This window comes from Macaca nemestrina, chromosome 13, assembly GCF_043159975.1.
Source record: "Macaca nemestrina isolate mMacNem1 chromosome 13, mMacNem.hap1, whole genome shotgun sequence".
In the NCBI taxonomy this organism is placed as follows: domain Eukaryota; kingdom Metazoa; phylum Chordata; class Mammalia; order Primates; family Cercopithecidae; genus Macaca; species Macaca nemestrina.
Genome location: NC_092137.1, coordinates 36,728,085 through 36,755,596, shown reverse-complemented (window position 1 = coordinate 36,755,596; position 27,512 = coordinate 36,728,085). Strand labels below are relative to the sequence as shown.

The 27,512-nt window shown below is 41.8% G+C and overlaps 1 protein-coding gene across 10 annotated transcripts in view; it reads right to left on the bottom strand.

Moving 5' to 3' along the window:
* Positions 1 to 27,512, bottom strand: part of LOC105464840 (vitrin) — a 126,676-nt gene that overhangs the window by 91,149 nt on the left and 8,015 nt on the right. For all 10 annotated transcript variants that reach the window (XM_011712927.2, XM_011712928.2, XM_011712929.2 and 7 more), the window contains exons 2-3: positions 15,496 to 15,565; positions 1,286 to 1,351 (exon numbers count right to left, since the gene is read on the bottom strand). In XM_011712927.2, coding sequence (XP_011711229.2) covers positions 1,286 to 1,351; positions 15,496 to 15,547 — 118 coding nt within the window. In that variant the 5' untranslated portion in view covers positions 15,548 to 15,565. The remainder of the gene's footprint in view (positions 1 to 1,285; positions 1,352 to 15,495; positions 15,566 to 27,512) is intronic.

The window sequence follows — 27,512 nt, the reverse complement described above, 5'->3', positions numbered from 1 at the left end:
ACCACACCTCACGTCCCCTCTCTGCTGAGAGCTCTTCCTTCACTCAGTAAAATTCTCAGCCCTCCTCACCCTTCAATGTCCAGCTTATTCTCATTCTTCTTGGGCATGGTATAAGCGCTTGGGAACTGCTGAACATGAGTTTAAGCTGTAACACAGGTGTGCTGGGGCATGCCAGCACGGCCGAGCAAGGCCCAGGTGAAGCATCACTGGCTGGGGGTCCCTGGCTTGCAAAATGACTGAGAAGAAAAATCCTGCATCACTATTATGTGCCTTTCTTCATCCCTTCCTACTGACTGGAATGTGGACATGATGGATGGAGCTGGGGTAGCCATTTTGGGCAATGAATTGGGAGCCACATTGAAATGGCAGAATTAGAAGCCAGAAGTCTGGGTCCCTGGAGATTGTGGAACTTCCATAAAAGCCAAGACCACGAGAGAGAAAGAAACTGCAGTATTAAATAAGCATCTATTATTCCAGATTTTCTTTTTATTTTTTTGATACAGTCTCACTCTGGCCCAGGCTGGAGTTCAGTGGTATGATCTGGGCTCACTGCAACCTCCATCTCCCAGGTTCAAGTGATTCTTATGCCTCAGCCTCCCTAATAGCTGGGATTACAGGCATGCACCATCAGGCCTGGCTAATTTTTGAATTTTTAATAGAGACACCATGTTGGTCAGGCTGGTCTCGAACTCCTGACTTCAAGTGATCTGTCTGCCTCAGCCTTTCAAAGTGCTGAGATTACAGGCCTGAGCCACCACCCTTGCCCTTATTCCAGATTTTCTGTCATCTAATCTTAACTGATACACCACTCAAAAGTGAAATTTATTTTTTCTGCTTCCATTGATTGGTGTGAAATTGCATGGGCTTTTTTGCGAGATTTGCCTTCTGATCCCAGGGTCTGTTGGAAGATGAGCAGGTTTGCTAGACCTTTGCATTAGCCAAAATAAGTTCTCTGGTATGGGGAATTGAGACAACATTTCAATGTCAGGGCTAAGCTTATTCCACTTAGCCATAGAGACATACTGTTGCCTGGTCTCTGTATGTGTATTTTGAGTTTTTCTAGTGCAAGGGAACTACATATCCTTTACCCTAAAGTCAGGGCTCCTATCTCAAACACTTTTTGGAATGTGGTAGGGGATAAGACTTATCACTAATCAGTCTGAGTAGAAATTAGTTGAGATAGAGGCAAAAACCAAACCAAAACAAAAATTATCTAAAGCAAGTATAATAACCCTCCATGGGAGAGACGAGCCTTATGCCAGCAAGGAATTGTGATTTTACTTACTGAACTTGGGCCTTTTAATCTTCTTTGACGTTTCTTTGTTTGAATGTACTCCAGTCACCAGCAAAACTACATAAAGAAAAATTTAAAAAATTTAATCAATATTATTTTACCTAAATGCTTTCTCTTTTGACTCATATTTGCTTTGATCATCCACAAAGTATTCTCACTGGCAGAACAAATTTTCCCTCTTACAGTCATGCATCACTTAACGATGGGGCTGCGCTCTGAGAAATGTGTCAATAGGCGATTTCATCATTGTGCCGATATTGTAGAGTGCACTTACACAAACCTAGATGGTCTACTACACACCTACGCTGTATGGTATGGTCTGTTGCCTCTTAGGTCAAAAACCTGTACAGCATGTTACTGTACTGAATACTGTAAACAATTGTTAACAACTGATAAGTATTTATGTATCAAAATATATCTAAACATAAAAAAGTACAGTAAAAATACAGTATAAAAGATAAAAAGTGGTACATCTGTAGAGGGCACTTAGCATGAACAGAGCTTGCAGGACTGGAAGTTGCTCTGGGTGAGTCAGTGAGTGAGGGGTGAGTGAGTATGAAGGCCTACGATATTACTGTACAAAACCGTAGATTTTATAACCACTGTATATGTCTACACTAAATTTATAACAAATATTTTTTCCTTAATATTAATCTTAGCTTACTGTATCTTTTTCACCTTATGAACTTTTTGATTTTTTAACTTTTTGACTCTTTTGTAGTAACGCTTAGCTTAAAACACACACATTTTACAGCTGTACAAAAATATTGTCTTTCCTTATATCCTTATTCCACAAGCTTTTTTGTATTTTTGAGATGTTTAAATTTTTTACTTTTAAAATGTTTTGGTTAAAAGTTATGATAACTTTTTTTTTAAGTGAGTAAAAGGAGTATACTCTAAAATAATGATAAAAATATAAGATATAAAATACACGCCAGGCGTGGTGGCTCACGCCTGTAATCCCAGCACTTTGGGAGGCAGAGGTGGGTGGATCACCTGAGGTCAGGAGTTTGAGACGAGTGTGGCCAACATGGTGAAACCCTGCCTCTACTAAAAATAGAAAAATATTAGCTGGGAGTGGTGGCACACGCCTGTAATTCCAGCTACTAGGGAGGCTGAGGCAGGAGAATCGCTTGAACTCAGGAGGCGGAGATTGCAGTGAGCCAAGATCACGTCACTGCACCCCAGCCGGGGCGACAGAGTGAAATTCCATCTCAAAAAAAAAGAAAACATGGAAGCCGGCAACATAGTTGTTACTTGTTATCTATCAAGTAATCGTTATCGAGTATTATGTACTGTACATAAAGGTATGTGCTATACTTTTACATGGCTGCTGGCAGCTCAGTAGGTTTGTTTACACAAGCATCGCCACACACATGTGAGTAATGTGTTGTCAATGGCTACAATCTCACTAGGCAATAGGAATTTTTCATCTCCATTATAATCTTATAGGGCCATTGACTGAGACATTGAAGTGCATGACTGTATTAAGTGCATGAAGTGCATGACTGTATTAAGATGGGAGAAATCAGATGTCTACTTTGTATACTTTTCTCAGCCCCAGCTGAAAGGTCCCTTTAAAGACACCTCTTGGATACTTGTCCTTTGTTTTGCTGTGTTTAAATTTGACCACACTAACCTGACAAAGCTCCCATTTTCCAGAGGAAGGAAAAGTCCACTATTTGTCTTGCCCCATGAATTAATGATGGAGGTGGGATGAGCACCCTGGCCCTTCCTGTGCTCTGTCCTCCCTTCCACAGCAGGTTTCCAGATGGCCAGTTTCCAAATAGCCGGAGAACTGCATGTGCATGTGGGTGCATCTATGTGTGTGCGCACTATGTGTGTGCACCTATGTGTGTGTGCATATGAGTGTGCTTGAGGGAAGGCTGAATGCAGGGAACAGATAAAAAGCCTCAGAAGAGAGGCTGTCTGGGAAAGAAAGGCAAGGAGAAAGGGGCTAGGGAGAAGAAGGAGACTCATCACAATGTCTGAGAAGTGACCTGAGTGTTCCCTCATAGCCCCCTGGCAGCCCTGGTTCTGTGTCCCATTGAGGCAACTGCAGATAGTTGAGCTTCCTCCTTAGAAACAGGAGCAGAACCTCCGATAGCATTTGGACACCACGCTCCTTAACGTATATCAATAGGTGAAGAAGGGAGAATTCTGTATCCTTTCTAATTTAAAGTCTGGTTCCCTTTCAAGCACGTAAGATGAAATAGAGCATTCTCAGACCTTGTGAGTCTCTCCTTCTTCTCCCCAGGCTTTTCTCCTTGCCTTTCTTTCCCAGACAGCCTCTCTTCCGAGGCTTTTTTTTTTTTTTTGGAGACAGAGTCCCACTCTGTCACCCAGGCTGGAGTGCAGTAGTGTGATTTCGGCTCACTGCAACCTCCACCTCCCGGATTCAAGCGATTCTCCTGCCTCAACCTCCTGAGTAGCTGGGATTACAGGTGTGCTGCACCACGTCTGGCTAATTTTTGTATTTTTAGTAGAGATCGGGTTTCACCATGTTGGCCAGGCTAGTCTCAGACTCCTGACCTCAGGTGATCCGCCTGCCTCAGCCTCCCAAAGTGTTGGTATTACAGGCGTGAGACACTGCACCCAGCCTGAGGCTTTTTATATATTGTCTCCATTCATTAAGAAGTGAATGTTGGCTGTTTTTATTATTTAAAAAGATACATGTTCTTTGTAGAAAAATGTAAACAACACAAATGTGGATGAATATAAAAGTATAATATTTTCTAGTCTTTTTCTATATGTATACAGGTATTCATATGAATACATTTAAACAAACATTTGATCATACTCATGTTGTTTACAATGTTTAATAACTTATTTCTACTTAATGATATATATCAACATTTTTTCTTGTCATTAAATGTTCTTTCTACAGTAATTTTAATTGCCTGCAAAGTATTGCCCTATATGGATGTATCATAACCAAACTTTGATTTAATAGAAATAGTGTAATCTTTGCATAGATCCATTATTTCCTTAAAATACATTTCCAAATAGAATTTGTTTTAAATGTATGCTCACTTAAAATTTTGATACATATTGTGAAAATTTCTTTTTTTTTTTGAGACGGAGTCACGCTCTGTGGCCCAGGCTGGAGTGCAGTGGCCTGATCTCAGCTCACTGCAAGCTCCGCCTCCCGGGTTCACACCATTCTCCTGCCTCAGCCTCCCGAGTAGCTGGGACTACAGGCGCCCGCCACCTTGCCCGGCTAGTTTTTTTTTTTTTGTATTTTTAGTAGAGACGGGGTTTCACCGTGTTAGCCAGGATGGTCTCTATCTCCTGACCTCGTGATCCGTCCACCTCAGCCTCCCAAAGTGCTGGGATTACAGGCTTGAGCCACTGCGCCTGGCTGAAAATTTCTGATAGCAATTGTTTTTTTTTTTTTTTTTTTTTTTTTTTTTGAGACAGTCTCGCTCTGGCTGGCTAATTTTTGTATATTTAGCAGAGATGGGGTTTCACCATGTTGGCCAGGTTGGTCTTGAACTCCTGACCTCAGGTGATCCTCCCATGTCGGCCTCCCAAAGTGCTGGGATTACAGGCATAAACCACTGCGCCCGGCGGGTGTGTTTGTTTTTAACTGAACACAGATCCTCAACTTAGGTATAAATGGACTTAGGAGTTCTTGGATTGGCAATTATTTTTGAAGAAAAAAGTGGCAATGCCACCAAGTGTTAAAAAAACCTCTTTATTTATCTTATGATTATCCAGCTACTATGGTCTCAATGTTTGTTTACCTGCCCCCCCCAACACCCCCCAACTAGAATTCCTAACATTGACATCCTAACCCCCAGTGTGATGATATTAGAAAGTGGAGCCTTTGGGACGTCGCAGGTCTTGACAGTGACCCTCATGAAGGGATAAGCACCCTTATAAAAGGGACCTCAGAGAGCTAGTTTGCCCCTTCTGTCATGTGAGGACACACCAAAAAGATGGCTCTCTAGGAACCAGGAAGCAGACCCTGACCAGACCCTGAATCCATCAGCACCCTGATCTTGGACTTCCCAGCCTCCACAACGGTGAGAAATAAACTTCTGTTTTTCTAAGCCACTCAGTCTGTAGCAGTTTTTTATAGCAGCCTGCATGAACTAAGACACTAGCTAACCTGTGCCAATGATGTGGCCATTGAATTGTCTCCAATTTTGACTGTTAGCACTAGTTGAGGCCTGAGTAATTGACATACCATGTCCTAGGAGAACAGAAACATGAAAGAGAACTGAGTGAGAACCAGAAGTCTAGCCAGGCAGAATGAAGGCAGACATTTTTTCGGTATATTTACTTCTGGGGTTTGAGTGGGTAGGAGTGTCCCGGAGGTCTAATTTTTATAGTAGCTTCTTGTCAATTAACTCTGTGCAAAGACTATATTTTCACTTAATGCTCAAAAAGAAATATCTATAATCCTATAATATTTTTTAAAATGAGTACTAAATACATACATAGAAAAAAATTGAGCAAGGAGAGGGAGTAAGTGAAATAATAAATTTGGGTATCAATTTTTGTGGAAAACCAAAAACTGTTCTTGGCCTCTGTCTCTGAGGCAAGTGGTTTATAAGTCCTGGTATCATTAGGACTATAAATATTTTAGTAAGACCACCCCATCATTTGCTTTTGGTTGCCCAAGACCTTTTAGGCTGAAAACATGCATAGCTGGGTTCAGTTGAACAGCAGTAATTAATAAAGTCATTATCTTTGATGGCACACACAGGCCCTCCCCTCAGCTTCTGTGCTTATAATTAAAGCTCCTCAGAAACCACTCCTCCAGGGGACAGCTGGTCAGTAGGGCCTGCATATGTGCTTGTGCCCTGGAGCAAGTCTTCACTCCTCCTCAGCAATCCCCCTCTTGCTACATTGGAAATGGTAAATTGCATGTTGAAGTTGGGGAAGAGAAAAATCAATCTTGTGTTCATTTTCCTAGGACGCCTAGCAGAGCACCAGGATGGATGCCTGATGCCCACTTCAAAGTGCAAAGCCGCAGACAGGTCTGAGAGCCAGCCCCTGTGTGAGAGTAGTTAATCATCTGGCAATGGAGGCCATGTGTGTCAAGAAAACTTGAAGAGAGTTAACTCTGGAACCCCAAATTCCAAGGCAATCATGCAGCAATGCTTCTCAGCAATGCTTCTTAGTCCTTAAAAATCCAGTGTTCTTTGGCCAACATGGTGAAACCCCGTCTCTACTAAAAATACAAAAATTAGCCTGGCATGGTGACTGGCACCTGTAATCCCAGCTACTTGGGAGGCTGAGGCAGGAGAATCACTTGAAACCAGAAGGTGGAGGTTGCAATGAGCTGAGATCGCGCCACTGCACTCCAGCCTGGGCAACAAGAGTGAAACTCCATCTCAAAAAAAATAAACAACAACAACAAAAAATCTGATGTTTCAGTTTTGAATAACATAAACAATTCTCTTCTCCTTCTCCTTCTCCTTCTCTTCTCTTCTCTTCTCTTCTCTTCTCTTCTCTTCTCTTCTCTTCTCTTCTCTTCTCCTCTCTTCTCCTCTCCTCTCCTCCCCTCCCTTTTCCTCCTTTCCTCTCCTTTCCTTTCTTTTCCTGTCTTGCCAAGGCTAGAATGCAGTGGTGTGATCACAGCCTACTGCTACCTTGAACTCCTGGGCTCAAGCGATCCTCCTGCCTCAACCTCCCAAATAGTTGGGCTTACAGACGTGTGTGCCACCATGTCTGGCTACTTTTTCATTTTTTGTAGAGACAGTGCCTCGCTATGTTGCCCAGGCTGTCTTTTCTTTCTTTAGTAGTGCTTGAAATGTTAAAGCATATTAAATACTAAAATTACTTTTTCAGAAAAAAAATTTCTCCCACTTCACTCTCTCCCTCTCTGATGTGACAATCAGGACAGTTCAAATACTGATTTTTAAAATTTATTGTATAATGCATAGAGAAAATATAAATGAATAAGCTTGAAACTATGTTTAATCTTCTTAACGTTAAAAATGCAAGCTAAAGCAAAATGAGGGGGTGTTTTCCCATATCCTGCTAGTAAATATGGAACATAAAATTATATTTAATCCTGGCAGGGATTTGAGATTAGGGCTTCCCTGAACACTGTTGGTGAAGTATAAGCAGGCAGGGCCATTCTGGAAAGCAATTTCAAGAGCCTTAAAAACTTTTATATTCTTTGACTCAACAAACTTCTAGGAATATATCCCAAGTTATAATCAGAGGTATAGACAAAGATTTATATTAAAAAATGCTCATTGTAGCATTATTTCTAATGGATCTGGAAATAATAAAATGTTGAAAACGTGCCAATAATGGGAAATCCTAGGCATTTATTACAAATGGTGTGTAGTGGAATATTAAATTACCTGTGAAGTGTTCAGCTCTAACCTTAAGAATGACTCTAACAAGTTTAAAATATATGCAGATGAATAACTGGAACAAATATACTAAAATGTTAATAATGGAGGAATTATTTTTCCATTTTATGTTTTCTGTATTTTCCCCTTTTACATTTGTATTTAATATAAAATATGTATTTTATATAGACATAATTTTTATAATTAGAATCTTATATAAATGAGAAATAACTGATATAATGATAAAGAACAATTATATTTTAATCTGGTCATATTGAAATCATATAGGTTTATAATAATGAAAACTGCTTTCTGAAATTATTGGCATGATTCATCTGTGCTCATGTTTTCCAGTTTTCCTGTCAGTAATGAATTATAATCAGAATCCACATTATGTTGAAGAAAAGACATGAAATACCAGAACATCTAATCAATGATCAAATCAGTAGGTACTTACTGAATACTTGTGTACCTAGAACTTTTATAGGCATGCCTCATTCTAGCCCATAAACTTCCTGTTAGATCTTTTTGGAGACCCTCTATGTGCTAACATAGATAGTATCCACAATGCCTCCTTGAAAACCAATTTATAAAGCTGATCATTTAAACATAGTTCAGGTTTCCCTGATGCTTTAATTTAGGATTATGTACTCAATGAAACATTTAACATCAAATAAATCAGAGCTTCATAGCAAAGCCATGACACCTTATTCTCTACAATCAGGTAAATTATAAAATTATGCTTCAAATCATAGGATATTTAAAGCTGGGAGGAGCTTTGGAGGTCATCCTTTATTTTATAGAAAGGAAACCAGGCCCAGTGTCACCACCTTGGCTAATGCTGCAGTCATTTGGGGGAAGTTGGAACCAGAATGCGAGTTTGCTGGCTACAGTGTTGGCCTCTTTACTCCACTTGCTCCCTGCCAGTGTCCATGTGGATTATAAGCAATACTCCAATGACAATGAGCACTATAAAACTCTACTCTAGCATGCATTGAAACATATCTAAAACAAGCATGCTACCTCTTAATTAAACACATTAAACACTTAATTGACTTTTATTTAGAGAGCTTTTGAGAGATCCTTGAATGGCTCCAATACCTTAAAAATCTAGCCTCCTTAAGGACAATTATTTGTTTAGAAATATTTATTGAGTGCCTATGATATGTGGTGACCACTAGAGATACGACCCTGAGCTCCCACCCTCAGTGATACAGCTCCCACCCTCAGTGAGTTTACAGATTTTGGAGAGCCAGAAAAATGACAAGGCCAATATCTTGCAGCTACATAAGAATAAACACAGGACACCAAGGAAATGCATAGAAGATGGTCCAAGCTAATGGGGATGAGGGAAGCTTCCTGGAGGAATAGCATGGTTTGTGGGAGGGGGTGTGGGCATGTCAGTGAGAGGAAGAGCATTCCAGGAAAGGGAACGGCATGTTCAAAGGCCTGTAGGTGAGAAATGATGCATTCCTCAGGGAAATTAGAAGTTCAGTGCTGGAGTGGGGGCTATGGTGAGTGACAAGAGCAGGGGAGGAGAGCAAGAGCCATATCAGGAAGGCCCCACAAGCAAGGCACTTGAAGAAACTTGCACTGCATCCTAAAGGCAAAGGGAAAACACCGAGTTTGCACGGAGAGCAACAGAGTGGAGGTCAGATGTGGGCTTTCAAAGATGAATAGGGATATGGTAGAAAATGAGGTAAAGGCGTAAGGATTTGGGGCAAGGAGGCCCTCACAGCACCCAGAGGAGGGATAGAGAGACTTAAGCAAATGACCCTGGGGTGAAGACATGTAAGCAGAGGAGAGAGATGGCAGGGAGGCAGACACACGAGGACCTGGAAAGGGGACTATGTGAACGCGAGCCTCCTTGTTTTTCATTAATAGAGTGATTTATTATTCCCCCCAGCTTCATTAAGGTATAATTGACAAATGAAAATAGTCTATATTTATGATGTTTTGATATATGTGTACATTGTGAAATGATTAAATCAAGCTAATTAACATAGCCATCACCTCGCATACTTAACAATTTTTATGTGTGTGGTGAGTACATCTTAACTCTACTCTCTTAGCAAATTTCAAGTAAACAATGCAGTTTTATAAGCTGTAGTCGCTGTGCTGTACATTAGATCACCAGAACATATTCATCTTGTAACTGAAAGTTTGTACCTTTTTTTTTTTTTTTGAGATGGAGTCTCGCTGCTGTTGCCCGGGCTGGAGTGCAATGGCACAATCTCGGCTCACTGCAACCTCTGCCTCCCGGGTTCCAGCAATTCTCCTGCCTCAGCCTCCCAAGTAGCTTAGATTACAGGTGCCCGCTACCATACTCGGCTAATTTTTGTATTTTCAGTAGAGACGGGGATTTCACCATGTTGGCTGGGTTGGTCTCGAACTCCTGACCTCAGGTGATCCACCCACCTCGGTCTCCCAAAGTGCTGGGATTACAGGCATAAGCCACCACACCTGGCCTGAAAGTCTGTACCCTTTGACCAGCATCTCCCTGTTTCCCCAGCTCCCCAGCCCCTGGAAACCATTGTTCTACTTTCTGCTTCCATCAGTTTGACTTTTGTAGATTCGATACAGTATGTAAATGAGATCATACAGTCTTTGTCTTTCTGTGCCTGATTTATTTCACTTAGTATAACATCCTCTGGTACATTTACATTGTAAATGACAGGATTTCTTTTTTTATGGCAGAATAATATTCCATTGTATATGTGCACCACATTTTCTTTATTCATTCATCCATTGATAGACACTTAGGTTGATTCCTTATTTTGACTGTTGTGAATATGCTGCATTGAACATGGGGGTAAGGATATCTCTTCAACAGACTGATTTCATTTTCTTTGGACATATACTCGGATGTGGGATTGCTGGATGACATGGTAATTCTTATTTTTATGTTTTGGAGGAATCTCATTGTTTTCCATATGGGTTTATTAATTTACATTCCTGCTAACAATTTAGAAGGGCTCCCTTTTCTCCACATCCTTGCCAACACTTATCTTTTGTTTTTTAATAACAGCCATTCTAACGGATGTGAGATAATATCTCATTGTGGCCTTAATTTGCATTTACCTGATATTAGTGATGTTGAGCATTTTTTCATATGCCTTTTGACCATTTGTATGTCTTCTTTTTGAGAAATGTCTATTCACATCCTTTGTCCATTTTAAAAATTAGGGTATTTGTTTTCGTGCTGTTGATTTGTTAGAGTTCCTTATATATTTTGGATATTAATCCCTTATCAAATGTATGGTTTACAAATATTATCTTCCATTCTACAAATTGTCTCTTCATTCTGTTGGTTGTTTCTTTTACTTTTGGTGCAATCCCATTTGTCTGCCTTTGCTTTTATTGCCTGTGCTTTTAGGGTTATATCCAAAAAGTCATTGCCCAGACCAATGTCACGAAGCTTTTTCTTATGTTTTCTTCCAGTAGTTTTATAACTTCAAGTCTTACATTTAAGTCTTTAGTCAATTTTGAGTTAATTTTTGTATACAGTGTGAGCTAAGGGCCCAATTACATTCTTCTGCATATGGATGTACTATTTTCCCAATACCACTTATTGACGAGACTGCTTTTTCCCCATTGTGTGTTCTTGTCACCTTTGTTAAAAATCAATTAAACATAAACGTGTGGGTTTATTTCTGGGCTCTTTATTTTGTTCCATGGGATTATATGTCTGTTTTTATGCCAGTACCATGCCATTTTGATTACTATAGCTTTGTAGTGTATTTGGACATTGGGTATTTGATGCCTCCACCTTTGTTCTTTTTGCTCAGGATTGCTTTGATCTTTTGGAATCTTTTCTGTTTCCATATGAATTTAGAATTCTTTTTCCAAATTTCTGTGGAAAATGCCATTAGAATTTCAATAGGGATTGCTTTGAGGATTGCATAGAAGAATCTGTAGCTTTCTTTGGATAGTATAGGCATTTTAACAATATTAATTCTTCCAATCCATGAACATGGAATATCTTTCCATTTATGTACATCTTCTTCAATTTTCTGCATCTTTTTTTTGGTGTGTGTGAGTCAGGACCTTACTCTGTCATCCATGTTGGAGTGCAGTGGCATGATCATGGCTCACTGTAGCCTCAGTCTCCCTGAACTCAGGTGATCTTCCCTCCTCAGACTCTCGAGTAGCTAGGACTACAGTCACATGCTACCACACCTGGATAATTTTTTAAAATTTTTTTGTAGATACAGGGTTTCTCCATGCTTCTCAAGCCGGTCTCAAACTCCTGGGCTCAAGCGATCTGCCCACTTAAGCCATGCAAAATGCTGAGATTACAGGTGTGAGCCACTGCGCCTGGCCTCATCAATGTTTTATAATTTTCAATGCACAGATCTTTCACCTCTATGGTTAAATTTATTCCTAAGTAGTTTTTTTTTTTTTTTTGGATGCTATCGTAAATGAGATTGTTTCCTTGATTTCTTTTTCAGATAGTTCACTGTGAGTATATAGAGGTGCTACTGACTTTTGTATGTTAATTTTGTATTCTATAACTTTACTGAATTCATTTATTAGTTCTAACAGGTTTTTGGTGGAGTCTTCAGGGTTTTCTATATATCATATCATGTTATCTGCAGAGAAAGTTTTATTTCTTTTTCAGTTTGAATATCTCCATTTCCTTTCCTTGCCTAACTGCTCTGGGTAGGACTTCCAGTAACATGTTGAACAGAAGTAGCAAGGGTGGGCATCCTGGTCTCATTTCTGATCTTAGAGGAAAAGCTTTTCGCTTTTCACCATTGATTATGATATTAGCTGTGGCCCTGTCATACATGGCCTTTATTGTGTTGAGGTACAGGGGTCTCCTTTTTCTACTTTGATTTCTTGCTATCTGAATAAGCAAGCCAGAAGGGCAAGGGCAGGCTGAGAAAGGCAGGGTACAAAAGATAGCCAGGGCTGGGCGCGGTGGCTCAAGCCTGTAATCCCAGCACTTTGGGAGGCCGAGGCGGGTGGATCACGAGGTCAGGAGATCGAGACTATCCTGGCTAACATGGTGAAACCCCGTCTCTACTAAAAATACAAAAAACTAGCCGGGCGTGGTGGCGGGCGCCTGTAGTCTCAGCTACTTGGGAGGCTGAGGCGGGAGAATGGCGTGAACCCGGGAGGCGGAGCTTGCAGTGAGCCGAGATCACGCCACTGCACTCCAGCCTGGGAGACACAGCGAGACTCTGTCTCAAAAAAAAAAAAAAAAAAAAACAAAAAAAAAACCACAAAAGATAGCCAGATCTTCCTTTCTTGTTTCTGTGATGCTGGGAGGATGCAGAGGGTGAAATGACCTCAGAGTTTGTTTGTTATTTGTTTGACTAAACCCTATTCCTAACCTCTTGTCCCACTCTCAATCCTTTCTTATGTTAGAAACGTACTAACTTGTATGTTAGAATGAAAAGAGAGGTAGCTTCTCAAAGGGGCAAAGGGGAAATGAAGGACCTTATGCTTTCAAGGGATTGTTCCCCAGTGTCATAGCCAACTTTTTGTTTGCTAAAGCAAGCCAGGCATATCGAGCAATTGTAGAGGCAGTGTTGGGAAGGTTGACCCTTGGACCTTGCCCAGTCTCTGAGGACAACAGCAGTGGTTGGGGTAGGGCTCCTGGTCCAGGTGCCTAGAAGTTCCTCAGGGCTTCTTATGGCCATCTGACAGGAGCCAGGAAATAGTGCCACTGGTTCCTGAGAGTGCCTGGTTCCTTGAGGACTTATCCAAAGTGAAGACAGAGCATTGTTTTTGGCCTTTTCTTTGGCTCCAGGAGAAAGTAGCTTACCCGAGAGACAAGTAGCTTGGACAGAGCTGCCCCTAGGTCTCTGGCAGCCCTGTTACATAGGGTTGGGTGATTAATAGCTCAAACATATAATTTGCAGGAAGCTCTGAGACGATGAGTGACTTGACAAAATTGGCAAGTTGATGGTGGAGTCAGGACTAGAACCCATATCCTCCCTTTGACTCCTGGTCCAATACTCCTTCCAACATGCCTAGAGCCCCCTTGCCTTCCCAGCTGCATTACCTTCTTCTCTTCCAGTCCCCAGTTCTGCCAGGTATACACCCTCTGAACAGACCTTGAGCACTCTCGTTATATTATGGGTTGAATTACATACCCCCAAATTTATGTGTTGAAGTCCTAAGCCTCCATATCTTAGAATGTGACCTTATTTGGAAATAGGCTCATTGCAGCTATAGTTAAGTTAGGATGAGGTCATACTGGAGTAGGGTGTGCCTCTAATCCAATATGACTGATGTCATTATAAAAAGGGAAAATGTGCAGACAGACACAACTAGAGGGAGAATACCATGTGAAGATGAAGGCAGTGATCAGGATCATACATCTACAGGCCAAAGAACACCAAAGATTGCCAGCAGACAGCCAGAAGCCGGGAGAGAGAGACAGAACAGATTCCTGCCTTGCAGCCCTCTGAAAGAACCAACCCTTTTGACACTGATTTTGGACTTCTAGTCTCCAGAAGGTGGAGGGAACGGGTTTTTGTTGTCCTAATCCACCCAGATTGTGGTGTTTTGTTACAGCAGCCCTGACAAACTAACAGACTGTCGAAAGCCTTCTGCGCACCTTCCTGGCAGTAATTTCACAATGATCCACAGGATTACTCTACCTGACAAGGCCATGGCACAGTGGGGCCAAGCTTAATGGAAGATGACCCTTGGGCTTGGTCCTAAACCCCTCAGCACTTTAGTTGAGCACTTCTAGTTGACCTGCTGCTCCTCAAGGGCCTATCCAAGATTGCATACTCTGGTGATAATGGATTCTTTTTTTAAAAAATCATCTTTGGGCTGGGTGCGGTGGCTCATGCCTGTAATCCCAGCACTTTGGGAGGCTGAGGCGGATGGATCATGAGGTCAGGAGATTGAGACTATCCTGGCTAACATGGTGAAACCCCGTCTCTACTAAAAATACAAAAACAAAACAAAACAAAACAAAAAAAACTATCCGGGTGTGATGGTGGGCGTCTGTAGTCCCAGCTACTGCAGAGGCTGAGGCAGGAGAATGGCGTGAACCCGGGAGGCGGAGCTTTTAGTGAGCCGAGATCGTACCACTGCACTCCAGCCTGGGTGACACAGCGAGACTCCGTCTCAAAAAAAAAAAAAAAAAAAAAATCATCTCTGGCCGGGTGTGGTGGCTCACGCCTGTAATCCCAGCACTTTGGGAGGCTGAGGCAGGCGGATCACGAGGTCAGGAGTTCCAGACCAGCCTGGCCAGCATGGTGAAACCCCGTCTCTACTAAAAATACAAAAATTAACCGGGCGTGGTGGCGTGTGCCTGCAATCCCAACCACTTGGGAGACTGAGGTGAGAGAATCGCTTGACCCTGGGAGGTGGAGGTGCAGTGAGCCAAGATCACTCCACTGCACTCCAGCCTGGGCGACAGAGTGAGACTCTGTCTCAAAAAAAAAAAAAAAAAAAAAAACATCTGTAAAAGTGTGAGTCGCCAATGCTATAGATAAAGCCATGTCAGCAGTAAGTTTTTTGTTTTTGTTTTTTTGTGTGTGTTTTTTTGGGAAATTAAGAAATAAGAACATCCTTACATTTAGAATCTGCAAATATGCAGTATCTGAAATACTTGCTAATTGCTGAGCAATACACAAGATAGTTGTGTGTATGTGTGTGTGTAATATGTAATATACTGAGACATATATGTAATACATATACAGTATTTGCTTTACATGAAAACATATACACATGCATCCTGAATTTGATCTTTGCTTAACATTCTTTCTTAAAACATCTCTTCAAAATGTTTGTCATAAAAAGATACACTGTATTGTTTATATGCTCTGTCTTGGTTTAAAACTTTTCTTGGCTGGATTCTTTGGATCTTAGGAAAATGCTAAAAGGGTATCCAGATACACATATAAAAGTACTTACCAAGGAACATTTCAATAACAGATGCCTTCATAGTGAGAACAACAGTCCTCATAAATATCAGAATGACACCCTGGAGAGAAAGAAACAATAACATCATCATATTTCAGCCAGGGGTTCTGAATTGGATGCACAGAGTGTGTGGGAATGGGCTGCATCATTTGCATTGCCCTCTGGAGTCTTAGGATTCCAGGCTACAGATTTCCATAAGCAGCACATAGAGATAGCAGTGGCTGGCCTTGCTGGTACCCAGAGATGCTATTTTCAGTTAGAAAGCCCATTCTGGCCACCAGCCTCCAATTCTTCAAATATTTGATGTTTTAGAACTGAAGAGGAAATAACTCTACGATTTTGAGAATATGTCCAAGTAGTCTTCTTTATGAGAATATGTCCAAGTAGCCACATTTATGGCATTCAGAAAACATATTTAGATTACGATTATTAATACTTCACTATTCATTTGATAAATATTAAACTCCTATTATATGGCTACATTTTGTTAGAAAGTGCTAAAAATTGAATTAAAAAACAATTATCACCATTGAAAGACTTACAGTTTAATATAGGTGGAAAAACGTAAGTGGACACAAATAACCATGTTAATTTGCATAAGAGAATGTTAAGTCCTCATAAGAGAGTGTAAGGGGAAATTTATAGAGCAGTGGTTCTCAAACTTTGCTGCGTATTATTTAATAGTATCACCTGGGAGTTTAAAAAAGTCCTGATGCCCAGGCTGTATCCCAGACCAATTGAATAAGACTCTCTTGGGTTGGGAGTCTAGTTAATTAAGTTTTAGCAACTTCTCAAGTAATTCCAACATGCAACCAAGTTTGAGAACCAGTGGTTTTGAGTAGGCTTCTTGAACCTTTTTTTTTTTTTTTTTTTTTTTGAGACGTAGTCTCTGTCACCCAGGCTGGAGTGCAGTGGCATGATCTTGGCTCACTGCATCCTTCGCCTCCTGGGTTTAAGCAATTCTGTGCCTCAGCCTTCCAAGTAGCTGGAATCACAGGCACGTGCCACCACGCCTAGCTATTTTTTGTATCTTTAGTAGAGACGAGGTTTCACCATCTTGGCCAGGCTGGTCTTGAACTTCTGACATCTTGATCTACCTGCCTGGGCCTCCCAAAGTGCTGGGATTACAGGCGTGAGGCCCTGAGCCCGGCCGGCTTGTGTATACTCATCACCTGGGGCTCTTGCTAAAGTGCAGGTTCTAATCCAGTAGGTACGGGTGGTGCTAGAGATTCCCCAAGGGCCAGAAAGTTTAGAAGGACAGAGATTACGGCAGCTATGGGAATAAGAGAAAGCCTCATAGAGATGGTGGCAACTGGGTCAACTTTGAAGAATGAACAGGCTTTGAACATGCAGAAACGAGAGAAGTGGCTCCAAGTGGGGGAACAGTGCCAACAGAGACCCAGACGTTGGAGAGTGCAACAGATATGAAAATGCTGGTGATCTATGAGGGAGTTTCTCATCTTTCTCTTAAGGCTATGAGGAAACTGTCACAGGTTTACTCGTACTACTATTAATTGAGTATATTCTGTGCATTCTGTATTGTTTTGATTCCACACAATAAGTCACCATGATAGGTCTTATGATCCTCATTGAACAGATGAGGAAACTAAGGCTTAGAGAAGTTAAATGTCATAACCGTGGTCCAAGGTGGTGAAAGGATTAGAATGGAGGTGAAAGTGGGTGGGAGGAATCTGCCCTGGGCACAGGCAATAAGGGAGAAATATGTAGAGAATGAAAAGACTTAAAGTTGGTCTGCTTTTTATTATCCTTATGAGCTAGCAATTTTAAACAATGTCAATGGTAGTGAAACACTCCTCCCCTCTGGGCAGATGGCTTCCACTATATCCCCCCCGCTCCGGTGCCACGGTTGTGTGGCCCAGAGCTGGCATTCATAACTCTACGCTCTGCTGTGTTCAGTGGTATACTGGTTAAAAAAAAAATAGAGATAAAAGCCCTGATTTGCAGAGCTTGTCAGTTTCTGTGGTAGCAAATCCTCTTACCATGGCTGATTTTGAAGCTACCAAAGTGACATCACTGAATGGAGATCTAGAGAGATAAGCACAATCTAGTACTAGCTAGGCCCAATCTAAGCTTATAAACACTATTTGATACACTGCTATGCATATTTATTAATAAAAAGCAATTATTAGATTATGGGTTGAGATAGTATACAAGTACTCGATGCAATTAACTTAAAGTTGTTTAGTATATGAAAGCTTTATTACAAGCAATTAAATTAAGCAGCAAGAGTAACCCCAAACAGAACTGATCACTTTATTAATTTGCAACGACGATTGCAATGTGTTAAATTTCCCAATTAAGGTAGTTGGCCGCTGGTTACGTCTTTAGCTTCAAAATAAAAACAAAATAATATGTACAATCTGTTTGGCAACTTGATGTTTAAGTAGCCAGATTATATTTTGGAAATAGTGTGATAACAGGTAATTTTTTTGTTTTTTATTAATTTGAGAAACTCCAGAACGATTTATGTATCTTCAAGCCTGAGTGTTTAACTTTCCTATTGGATAAATACAGTATACCAAGTTGCCCTACTGGACCCACCTATGCAGCCCCATTAATTGACTGTTACCACTCAACATTGCAGATTTCATCCGAGTTATCCTTGACTTCTCTTTCTCTTTCTCTTACACCCCACATGCTCTCCACCCGCCAGTCCTGTTGGTACTACATTCAAAGTCTATCCAGAAACTGACCATTTCTCAGCATCTCACCATTACCAATGCCATCTGTGGCAGCCTCTGCCCTGTCCCACCTAGATTATTGCAATTAGCCTCATAACTAGGCGGTTCCCTTCTTCCTTTGTCCTCTGCAGTTCACAGAGCAGCCAGCATGATCCTGTTCAAAGTCAGTCAGTCCATGGCATTTCTCGGCTTACACTCTACAGTGGCTCCCCCGTCTTACTCAGAAGAAAAGCCTAAGTCTTTACAAGTGGCTCAGGACCCTACTTGATTTGGCCTCTGTCCACCCTTCTGTTCTCATTTCACACTATTCTCCTGCTCAATTAGTAATCTTCAGCCACACCAGCCTCTTGGCTGTTTCTGGAACACCTCTTACCTCAGGGTCTCTGCACTTGTTGTACCACCTTTTCCTCTATTTCCCCGGATAAGCACATGACTTGCTCCCTCATTTCTTTCAAATCTTTGCTTAAATGTTACCTCTCATGAGACATTCCCTGGTTATCCAATTTAAAATCACAATTCCCCTCCCACCTCTCCCACCACCAACCGATATATCCAATCCATTTCCTACTGGCTTTTTCTCCATTGACTTATCACTTCTGACATACTTTATACTCTACTTATTTATTTTTTATGGAGTTCCCCACTATAATGCAAGCTCCACAAGGGCAGGGATTTTTATTTGACTTTTTGAGTGCTCAGTAAATATGTGTTGAATCAATGTGAGTAATGAGGGCTCCCCCTTTTCCCTAGAAAATTTAAAGAGGAAACAAAACAAAGGGAAGACAATCTTATGAATACATTAGAAACGACTGTATTATACACGATATGTTATTTTTTTATTTATATATTTATTTATTGAGATGGAGTCTCGCTCTGTAGCCCAGGCTAGAGTGCAATGGTGCAATTTCAGCTCACTGCAACCTCCACCTTCTGGGTTCAAGCAATTATCTGCCTCAGCCTCCCAAGTAGCTGGGATTACAGGTGCCTGCCACCTCACCTGGCTAATTTTTGTGTTTTTAGTATGGATGGGGTTTCACCATGTTGGCCAGGCTGGTATTGAACTTCTGACTTTGTGATCCACCCTCCTCGGCCTCCCAAAGTGTTGGGATTACAGGTGAGAGCCACTGCCCCCGGCCAAATTATACACTTTAAATGGCATATTTTATGGTATGTGAATTATATCTCAATAAAAATTAATAAAGCAGTATTGATATTGATATTACTGCTAATCAACAAACAAACCCAAAGGGAAGGCGGAGAGCAGAGAGAAGTGCTCTCAGATCTGTCCTACAACTTTAGAGTCATGATGGACATGACCTTTAGAAGCTGGAATGAATGAATAAAAACCAACAGGATTCTGGGAGATGCTCTAATCCTCGAGGAGATCTCACCCAAGTGTTGGCTTATCAATGATGGAAACTGACCAGAATCACTCTAGTGTCAGAATACTTGAAGCTTATTTCTCACCACTGCAATTTCTACACTTGCTTGGTCCGTTGACTCAAGCACTTAAAATGTAAATGTGCCTTTTGAAATGTGTGGAAAAAGAAAAAAATCAAACCCTCTCTCAGCCATTGCCAAGGCTGAGCATGAGGACTGCCACCAGCACCATTAAGCAGTTTCTGCAGGCAGTCCAATGTCACAGAGCTGTGGGGCACATGGTAACACTGGAGCCCTAATTCCTCACGTGCTCACCCAGGTTCTAACAAAAACGGAACAATAGGGGCTTCCAAAAGAATGTGTTACTGATTCACAAATTTATGGATGTGCCATGAGATATAAAGAATCCCAAATATGTAGTTCTGGTGAGGCAAATGACGCCTGGTTGTGAAAGAAGAGTATACATTAGTGTAAGTGGATTAGCACAACAAAGTTCATTAGATCTCTCTTTCTGCCCAGAGTCAGAAGAGAGCAAGTTGGTAATAAATAATAATATTGCTTTATATTTATATAGTTTTTCACAGTGTTTTAAATAAAGTGACTTTGTGTGCATTTCTAGAGTTGCCTATTTTGTTCACTGTTCAGTTTCTAGAGCCTGGAATAGTGCTTGGTAGTGGGTACGACAATACACGTTTGTTGAGAAAATGCGTGAATACAAACTTGTTCTTCACAGTAAACTTGTGCAGGATGTGGAGTATGCACGATTCCCATTTTAAAGGTAAGGAAACTGAGGCCTGCAGTGGGTAAGTGACTTATTCAAGGTCACATACACAAAATCAAGCCTGGGTTTCATGGCTCCTGATCCTGCACCCTTCTTTCTACCCCTTGTGTATAAGACAATCTGCAGGTTGCATCTTGTTAAGATTGAAAAAGCAAAATGGACTTTTCTTAAATCTCTGTGCCAAAATGCTTGAGATTTACAGATAAGGGGCAAATTGTTCATCAGTTAAAGATGTATGAGAAGAATACGCTTTGTCAAATGTGGAGGAAGTGTAAAAAGGCAAAGAAAGCAAAAAGGAATTTAAGCAGGGAAAATAAAGACCACAGCGAGAAGAAGACACTTGATAATGTTCACCACTGGTGACCAGGAAGTGTGAAAAATTAAAGCAAGTCCATTGGGAATTGAATGTGGCAATGTATGCAAAAGCAACTTGGAGAAAGAGTGACTAAAATTGAAAAAACTCCTATTATCAAGTGTTGGTGAGGAGTGGAGGACTGAAATAATTGCTAACAGGAATGTAAAATAGTACAACTACTTTGGAAAACAGTTTGGTGGTATCTCGAAAAGTTAAAAAGCTGAGTATATTCCCACCATATGTTGCAGCCATTTCACTCCGTGGCATTTTCTGAAGAGGAATGAAAGTATATGTCCATACAATGACTTCTGCATATATATTTTTAACAACTTTATTTCTCATAGCTCCAAACTGGGAAAGATGCAAAATCTATCAACAGATAAATGGATAAACACATTGTGGTTTATCCATACAATGGAATGCTACTCAGCAATAAAAAGGAATGAACTATTGATACATAAAACAACAGGAATGAATCTCAAAATAATTACGTTAAGTGAAAGCAGTCAGAAAAGAGTACATTCTGTCCAATTTTACATTCATATCATTACATTGCATCTGGAAACTGTACTCTATAGTAACAAAGAGCACATCAGTGGTATCCAGGAGCCTGGGGAGTGGGAGTGGAGAGTCCTGGAGACATAAGAGCAGAAGTAAGACAGCAAAGGAACACATGAAAAATTTGGGGATGGATATGTTCATTATCTTGATGTGGTGATGGTTTCACAGTATTCATATGCCAAAACTTATCAGATTCTATACTTTAAATATATATATTCTTCATGCCTAGAGAGTGGGAGGAGTATTCACTAGAACCCAATAACAGTGGTTGTGTCAGGGAAAGAGAACTGGATAAGTGGTGATCAGAGATGGGAAGGTGTCTTACCATTTTGTTCTATTTAAATCTTTACCCTGTGCATATATGTTAATAAATCCAATATTAGTAAAATATAAAAATGAAATAATGAAAAAACTCTTGAAATTGAAAGGGACACTTAAGAGGTATTGTTGTTATCATTATCACTTCCACCACCAAATTTAGCAGTGCTTCAATTAACATAAACCAGATAGAGTCCGAAGAGCTTCATTATATGTGATCTGTTAGGAAGACTTAACATATACAGACAATGTTGATCTCAGATGGGAAGCTGCAGCCATCTCCTAACTCACTCTTGCTCCTTGCTCCAGGTCAATCTTTCTTTCAGTTGGAAAGGATCAGCTTCCTAAAGCACAGCTCTGATTGTGCATTCACCTGCTCAGAATTCTTCTTCATAGTCCACTCATTCTCTACAGAATAAAGCTCAAATTCCTTAGTGAGGCATTGCAAACTCTTCATGAAATGGCCTGCCTTCCCTTTCAACACCATCTCACTGCAATTCTCCTGAGTAATCCTCTCCTTTGACCCCAGCACACCTGGGCTTTTGGTCTTTTCTCCACACTCTACATGTCAGTACCTTGGCTCACATTCACATTATTGTTCTATCTGGATTACTTTACCAACCCTCACCACAAACCCATCCATCTTTCAAGCTTCAGCTCCTGGGCCACCTCTTCTACATAAATCGCCCTGATTTCCTAAAACCAAAATTCATCTTCTTTTGTGCATCCATTAATCATTCAAAAATAAAAGCATATGTACTATGTGCCAGGCAGAGAGAACCAAGATGCAGGTCCTGGCATTAAGTTGCTTTGAGTCTTCCTGCAGGAGACCAGCATGCATGCATCATAACTAATATTTACTGAGCATATACTGTCAGTAATATATTAACTCATTTAATCTTCACAGCAACTCTATGAGGTAGAGACTATTTCTTGCCTTCATTTTAGAGGTAAGGAATTGGAAGCATGCAGAGGTTACAGACTTTCCAAGGCTAGAAAGAAGAGGAGCTGGATTCAAATCAGACGTTCCAAGTCCAGAAGCTCTGCATTTTTCCCCTTGCCATAGCTGTTTCATAGTACATGCACTTACTCCATCTTCATTCTAATTTAATTGACCTGAGTTTATATCGATATTGTTTTATTTATTTATTTATTTATTTAGTTAGTTAGTTAGTTAGTTTTGAGACAGAGTTTCACTCTGTCACCCAGGCTGGAGTACGGTGGCGTGATCTGGGCTCACTGCAGCCTCCACCTCCTGGGTTCAAGCGATTCTCCTGCATCAACCTTCCAAGTAGCTGGGGTTACAGGTGTCCACCACCACACCTGGCTAATTTTTGTATTTTTAATAGAGATGAGGTTTCACCATGTTGGTCAGGCTGGACTCGAACTTCTGACTTCAGGTGATCTGCCCACCTCAGCCTCCCAAAGTGCTGGGATTACAGGCGTGAGTCACTGTGCCTGGCCCGATATTGTTTTAAAGCTTTCCAAGTGACTCTACTGTGCAAACAGCATTGGGAACCTCTGCTACTGGGGATGCAGTGATGGCAAAAGGGTGCATGGGCACATAGGCCTGAAACGTGGGGATTGGGAGGGGCTTGAATTTATTTAATTGGCAGGTTGGAAAACAATGAATGAGTGAACAGGAAAGGACAGGACCTAGCGACAGTGGAGCTTCAGAACTAGGAGTTGCTCAGCAAGGCTGGGAGAGGAATCAGACTGTCAGAGAGGGATGAAGGGTCATGTCAGCCTTGAATGTCATGCCTAAAGAATGTGGAACTGATCCTTTAGGCAACAGGGAGACATGGAAGGCTTAAAAATTATTTTTGCATTCATCATTTTTAATAAGCCCCCTAGAGGCTTACTTGAGCCACTCGCTTGGAAAAAATTCTGCCCTAGTAGACATGTAGGATTTATGTAATGTTGGTGTTTGTCTGAACTACAATGCTACATGGGGGAGCACCCAACCATACTCTTTGTCCATGAGGCAGAAAGAGCCAGTATCCATCTGGAAACATTTACTAGTTACAAGAGGCTGTGCTGTGTTTCCAAAATGCCAAAAATCCCTTGAGGACAGACATCTCTGAATGGGGTGAGGCCACATCTGCAGCCCTGCTTTCTTCATCTCTGCCTGACCGTAAAGCCTCCTCCGCTTGTCAGTGGATGTGGGTTGATCTGGTGAGGACAGGAAAAGGAAGCTGGCACTAGATGGGGAGTGGGGAGGTCCTTTACAATGTGGTGGTGGCCTCTATCTGTACATAAACCTTCATACAGATGTATTCCTCTGGCCGAGGTCCGAAACACTGCATTTCCTGTTGCCACAACACCAGCGGCCACCTTGGAATCATCATTACAATCCCCCAGGATTCTATGAGAGAGAGAGAGAGAGAGAGAGAGAGAGAGAGTGCCAGAGGGGACAGTAGTTTTTCTTTCTTTCTTGAGTTTTCTTCTCTTCCCAATTCTTCTTTACTTCCTTTTTTTTTAATCCTAAAGAAATTCTGGCAGAAAATGTGAGCCAAATAGGTAAGGAAGGGGAAATTTTGTCTTTTCTCAATATGTTGGTTCCCAAGAATGCACAAGGCTATTGAAGATGTGCTCTGAGTCAGGCTACGTGGACTGGATGGACACTGTTGGGTGGCCTACGCAGAGCATCATTTTCCCCTTCCTCCTTCCTAACAGAATCCCAATTTGGTAAAGGAAATCAGTGCAGCCCGGCCACTGAGAGGAAGCGGGTCCATCTGCAGCTCCCAGGCGGATCCCACTTTGGGGCCTAAGGCAAGGATGGTTAGACACGCCCCCTTGCTGGCAACTGCTCCGGGCTTGGGCCCATCAGCACCAGGCCCTTGCCGGGTGATCATACTAGTTACTAGTCCAGGTGGACTGTGTCCTGGGTTGTAACAGACAGAATGGAAGGACTTGAAGCCTATGGTTTTTTGGGGGAGAGGGTGGCTCTCTTGTTGGAAATGAACAAGGGAGCAGGTTGTTGGGGGTCTGCTGGCTGCCATCTTGTGACCACGAGAAAAGTCCAGCAGAGGAAAATCCTAACTCAAGGCGAGGAGGGCAGCCAGGCAAATCACAGAGAGATGAGTCAGAGCTATGATTTGTCTTGTGCCTGGGGGACTGGGCCTGCCCCTGGACTGTCTGTTATGTGAGATAATACATTTCCCTTGCCCTCGGCTGGCAGCTGAAAGATTATTCCTAACTGCTACCTAACTCGCAGTGGCCGTCCGTACAGTAGTTTTAACTGCAGAAGGCTGTAATAACAGGAGTTTATACCAGAGTCTGCAGAGAGTTTTCTCACTAAACTGTTTTCTCATTTGAACCACCGAAGAGCTCCTTGAGGAGGCAAAATGGACATTAGAATTCCTGTAATTCAGAGCAGGGAAGTGACTTGGCCAAAGTCACCAGCCCAGATCTCCAACTTCATATTGCGCTCTTTCTATCCTGCCAACTCCTCACATGGTTGTCACTGTAAGTTTCAAATGATTCCATGATTTGTTCTATGATGCTCTAATAAAATAAAAATGCCACTCTTCATTTGCATAGCACTTTTCACTTTTCAAAGCCTGGTTACATCTACAACTGAAGCAGCTCAATTATTATTGTCAGATGCAGAGATGACAGTCACTGAAATGTAAATGACTCAGCTGGTCAAAAGCTTGTGATCTAGCAAAAAAAGATAACTGAAGCCAATTGAGGTCTCCATTGGGATTTTGGGATCGTGATTCTGAAAGCTTCAGAAGCTGTGAGTGCCAAGCTGCAGGCCATATGGGGCCCTGAATAAGATGTGTAAGAGGACGGCAGAGAGAGATGGAGAGAATAAGTATATGGCCCTGGGAGGAGCAGGCGGAGAAGATCCCTTCATTTCTCACCGCTTTCCAGGTCCCATTTCCAGTCTGAAGAAGGTCTAGCTCAGCTCTGTCTCCTGTGCATGATATTGATGTTTTTGGGCCTTTGACTTGAGCCAGTTTAAGTTGGCTTCTGTTTCCTGCAGCTTTGATTAAAACCCTTTTCATATTTATTGTTCTAGTTATGTCCTGTTCCCCAAAATGATTAGTAGTAAAATGAAAACACTCAAAATGAAAAGGACATACGTGCTTGTCTTTTGGTAACATCAAAGCAGAGGGTCCCTAGAGAGGCTATCCCCAACCCTGCAGCCAAGCTCTGGGAAGAAGTGTGGCAAGAAATCCTGTGAGTTGTCACAGCCACTGAGAAGGTCTGGGATGCTCAGGAAACAAAAAATGGAAGTGGGTGACCTTGAAACCATGCTGTCAGAATGTTGCTGTAGAGTTTCCTCATATATTTTTGACAGTAGTTCACAACCAGAGGTGATTTGGTCCCACAGGAGACATATAATAGTGTTTGGAGACTTTTTGGGTTGTCACAACTTTGACAAGAGAGGGGGATGCTGCTGGCACCTAGTGGGTGGAGGCCAGAGTAGAGATACTGCTGACCATCCTGCAATGCCCAGGACAGCCTCCACAACAAAGAAGTGCTCAGCCCCACAGGCCAATAGTGCCAGGGCCGAGAAACTGATTTATGAGAATGTTTATTTCTCGATGTATTCATGAGAATGTTACGCTTACTGACATTCCAATCTAGGAACTTCCCATAAATATTGTATGTACTTTTGTGATGACTAGAATGCGTATCCCCTTCTCCAGGATCACCCTTCACCAGCAACAGTCAGAGAAAATCCTACAGCAAACATGTTTCCTCACAGGCAGTTGGGTGGGGTTAAAGACCTCATCCATGTATACGACTGATGTATGCCTGTGCCATTAGGTTCATTGATCCATGTGGCATGTTTCTACATGTCGGAAAACCAAAAAGGCAAAGCCATTTTTGGTCGTGTGTTTCAGACCGTTATCTTGTACTGCGTTAGGAACCTGACATATGGTAATGCTTACCACATCCACAAAGGCTTTGACCAATGGTGATTTCTAGAGAGACTACAAACAGTAATTACATTTCTGAAGTGGTAGTTTAGATCTTATATTGCCAGTGGGAAAAAATACTAGTTTGCAGGCATGCCCCAAATGAGCTCTAAAGAAACCCGTCCAAGAGTTATTTATCCTGTGTAATGGAAAGGGGCACGAACATCAGTAAATCTAAAGGAAAGAGGCTAGGACCTCAAAAAGACGAGGTGGGCCGTGATTGCTCCTCTGAGTTACCCTGGAAACCATGAGTGGTTTAAAGATTCTGATGAAGCTTTGGAAGATGAGTTTCTCTCATCACAAACTCCTTTGCCTAATGTGTTTGACACTGTGGATTAGCCTTGCCTCCTCCCGGTTCTTCCCTTTGGGCTTTGAGGTTTGTAGTTGCCAAGGGGCCGTCTACTGTGAATTTGGAGCTGGGTGTTTGGTTCTGCTCAACTATTATCCCTAGAGCCTGGACTAGCCTGAATACTCTGTGCTTTTTGGTCTGCCTTCAATTCTGAAGCACAGAAAAACATTCTCAGGTTCGGCAAGACTTTCCAGCTGAGATAGGAAGGAAGATGAGGGTGTGTCTGCAAGATCCACGCCCTCCCCTCTGCTGCTCAGTAGAGAATGGGCTCCTCTCAGATGACAGGGTTCTGAGAGGCAGATGAGGGGCTGCCTCTCAGAAGCACATTCTTGAATCCCAGCAACCAGAGACCTGGGTGAAATGGAGGGTGTGGAGGACAGTGTCTGTGGCTCAGGAATTGAGGGCTGTGGCGAATTAAGCCTCGGGAATTTCCAGGGACCAGTAGAAACAGAGTCATTTAGAAGCAGGAGACCCAGCTCTCCAAAGGCAGCCACCAAATGTCCTACTTCAGAGGCCTTCCTGGGAACAACCCCAGCTCTGAAGGAGCCCTCAGACTCTCCTGCAGGGCCCCCTGACTATTTTGGCCTGGATATATATAGTGGCCTGTTAAATGAGATGGGATTGATCC